This window comes from Myotis davidii, unplaced genomic scaffold (genome assembly GCF_000327345.1).
Source record: "Myotis davidii unplaced genomic scaffold, ASM32734v1 scaffold425, whole genome shotgun sequence".
Taxonomy (NCBI): Eukaryota; Metazoa; Chordata; class Mammalia; order Chiroptera; family Vespertilionidae; genus Myotis; species Myotis davidii.
Window position 1 is genome coordinate 2157069 of NW_006296413.1, and position 3475 is coordinate 2160543.

General features: G+C 59.1%; 1 protein-coding gene across 1 annotated transcript in view; it reads left to right on the forward strand.

Annotated features, from left to right (window-relative positions):
- Window positions 1-3076, forward strand: part of CABP2 (calcium binding protein 2) — a 6031-nt gene extending 2955 nt beyond the window's left edge. Inside the window, exons 3-7 of the mRNA XM_006771498.2 lie at window positions 136-166; window positions 1378-1512; window positions 1923-2032; window positions 2119-2266; window positions 2836-3076. Coding sequence (XP_006771561.1) covers window positions 136-166; window positions 1378-1512; window positions 1923-2032; window positions 2119-2266; window positions 2836-2861 — 450 coding nt within the window. The 3' untranslated portion in view covers window positions 2862-3076. The remainder of the gene's footprint in view (window positions 1-135; window positions 167-1377; window positions 1513-1922; window positions 2033-2118; window positions 2267-2835) is intronic.
- Window positions 3077-3475: the final 399 nt, after the last annotated feature.

The window sequence follows — 3475 nt, forward strand, 5'->3', positions numbered from 1 at the left end:
AGGAATGGGGAGGAACGAGGCCTGAGCAGGGTCCGACACAGGCCCTGTGCAGGGGTGTGTGGGGGCTGATTGGAGAGCCCCAAAGAACAAGAAACAAGGGGTCCAGAGACTCCCTAACCCCTCTGTGCCCCTCAGGACCGGGAGCTGCGGCCGGAGGAGATTGAAGGTAAAGGATTTGGAAAGAACTAGAGTTTCTGGAGGGGTGGATGTGGGGGGTGCACACGGGGTCGGGGGGGCGCTCCCAGCAGTCTCCAGGAGGAACTAGGAGCCAGAAGGAGCCTGCAGGGGCCCTGTGCGAGGAGACGAGGAGACGGGACAGACTGAGCAGGGATGGGCCGACAAAACCCCCAGCTGCCAGCTGCCTGGTCTCACTGGCCAGGTGGGTCTTGGGCCCCTTTTGTATTTGCTCAGCGAGCACGAGGAGATTGAAGGTAAAGGGTTTGGAAAGAACTAGAGTTTCTGGAGGGGTGGACTTGCGGGGTGCACACGGGGTGGGGGTGGGGGGGCTCCCAGCAGTCTCCAGGAGGAACTAGGAGCCAGAAGGAGCCTGCAGGGGCCCTGTGCGAGGAGACGAGGAGACGGGACAGACTGAGCAGGGATGGGCCGACAAAACCCCCAGCTGCCAGCTGCCTGGTCTCACTGGCCAGGTGGGTCTTGGGCCCCTTTTTCCTCTGCTCAGCGAGCACTTCCTAGGCACCACCTGGCCCTGTGCTGAGCACTGGGGACATGGCCAACCAGACAGCCCGGCCTGTGTCCTCTGGAGACAGACGTCAGCACGTCAGCAAGTGCAGACGGCGCTCAGTGCTCTCAACTACGAGTGCAAATGGGCTGCAGGCTCTGACTTTAGAGGGAAGACTTCCTTGAGTACATGACAGGAGGACCAAGAGGAGGGGAGAGTGTTCCAGAATGTGAGCTACTCCCTCCCTTCCTCCCTCCCTTCCTTCCTTCTTTCCTCCCTCCCTCCTCCCTTCCTTCCGCCCTCCCTCCCCTCCTTCCTTCCTCCCTCCCTCCTCCCTTCCTTCCGCCCTCCCTCCCCTCCTTCCTTCCTCCCTCCCTCCTCCCTTCCTTCCGCCCTCCCTCCCCTCCTTCCTTCCTCCCTCCCTCCCTCCCTCCCTTCCTTCCTCCCTTCCTTTTCTTCCTTTTCTGTCTTCATTGTCATACTCCCACTACCTAGAGCAGAGCTTGGCACGTAGCAGATGCTCTTTAAGTATTTGCTGAAAGAATGAATTATAGGAATAGCATGTGCCAAGGCCCTGAGGCAGCAGAGACTGATGTTTAGACGGAGGGAATGATTAGACCAAGGAGAGAAGGGTGAGTTGATCCGAGCTGGGACCCAGGGGGACATTGGAGAAGGACTGACCCTGCCTTGCTTGGCAGAGCTGCAGGCCGCCTTCCAGGAGTTTGACCGAGACCGGGACGGCTACATCGGCTACGGGGACCTGGGCGCCTGCATGCGGACGATGGGCTACATGCCCACTGAGATGGAGCTCATCGAGATTTCACAGCAGATCAGTAAGTGCCTCAGACCCACCCATCCCCACTTCTCCCGAGGCCAGGCCAGGGCAGCCGGGCAGCCCAGGCACAGAGATGCCTGCTGGTTGGCCCCAGAACCCAGACCTCGGCCATTCTCAAGGCAAGGACTCTGCCTCCATCCCTCTATTCCCATTTGTTAGATGAGGACATTGAGTCTCTGAAAGGTTAAGTGACTTGCCAAAGGTCATACAGCCAGGTCATTGGAGCCAGGGCTTGAACCCAACCAAACTCTTCAGGAAAATTAAGGAAAGTCATCAAAGCCACAGATGGCCCCGCCTGTGGGGCCCGGAGAGAGAAGGGCACAGTTACCGGGCCCAGGCCAGAAGGGGAGGGCAGGGGCAGAGGAGGGCCAGGGCCAGGCCGGGATCTCTGATGAGCACGGCCCCCAGGTGGCGGGAAGGTGGACTTTGAAGACTTTGTGGAGCTAATGGGCCCCAAGATGCTGGCGGAGACGGCAGACATGATTGGTGTCCGGGAGCTGCGGGATGCCTTCCGAGAGGTGTGGCCCTGGGCTGAGGGCGGGCGGGGCCGGCTGTGTGTGGTCCGGGAGGGGCTGGGTGACTGAATGATTCCTCGCTGCCACAGTTTGACACCAATAGGGATGGCTGCATCAGCTTGGGTGAGCTCCGGGCGGCCCTCAAGGTCCTGCTGGGGGAGCGCCTCACCCAGCGGGAGGTGGACGAGATCCTTCAGGACATTGACCTCAACGGGGACGGCCTGATCGACTTTGAAGGTACCGCCTGCCACCACACACCCTGGGAGGTTTCTAGCAGAGAAAGAACAATAGAGGCAGAGCGTTTGCTGTGGGCCAGGCCCTGAGCGAAGCGCCCCAATCCTCTCCCAGGAGGACCCAGCAGGGAGGAGCTTTATCTTCCCCTGAACGGGAGAAGCCAGAAGCGAATCCCCGAGTTGTCAGTTCTTAGGAAAGTGTCAGTTACTCAGCGACAGGAAGTAGATGAAGCGTGATCCGAATCCAGGCAGCCCCATCCAGACCCCGCTCCTCCTCGACACAGAGGGAGCACCAGGGTCAGGGCACCACCGAAGCCGCGGAAAATCAGGATGCAGCCCCAGAGTTGCTCCTGAGCTTCCTAGCAGCCAAAGCAGAGAGAAAACAGTTGAGTTACAAGATGTTTTCTGTCCACAAGACAAAGCCCCTCTCCTTGGCCTAGAGACAGACCTGTTACCCATCAGATGCAGGAGACTCACTTGACCACACTCCCTCACACCTCAAGGTTCCTATATGGGCCCCGCCCCTAGTGGGGTCCCCAGAGCAGACCCGAAACCTCCGCTTTGTCCTGGCAGAGTTTGTGCGAATGATGTCTCGCTGAGCCTGCACAGCAGCTGGAGGCAGCGGAGAGGACTTGAGACCACAGCCGCTGCCCACGAGTGTGTTCCTGGAAGCCCACTGCCTCCAGCTGGGACCCTCTGTCTCTTCCCCCTATTCCCCATCTGTGTGCAATGCCCTTGTCTGCCCTCACCCCACCCCCACTCCCCCACCAAGCCCATCTCTGTTTCTCTGACAATAAAGTACCGTCAGACCTGGGGACATGGCTTTCACCTCTCATTTCCTCACCCTGGAGGACCCAGTATTTGGCCCCCAGAGGTTAAGTCCTGAGTCACAAGCCCCCTGGATTGTGAGCTCTGGGTGAGCAGGGGCCCTCAATGGATCCTGGGCCCCCAGCAAGTGTCCGGAAAGGTCCCTGAACGAGTAAACCAGCCTGCTTCTCCCAGAGCTGGGTGCGTAGGGGCCCTCATCCTGTGAAGGGCCCCTGCCAGACCCGGGATTGCTCTAGAGCAGGGGTGGGCAAACTTTTTGACTCGAGGGCCACAATGGGTTCTTAAACTGGACCGGAGGGCCGGAACAAAAGCATGGATGGAGTGTTTGTGTGAACTAATATAAATTCAAAGTAAACATCATTACATAAAAGGGTACGGTCTTTTT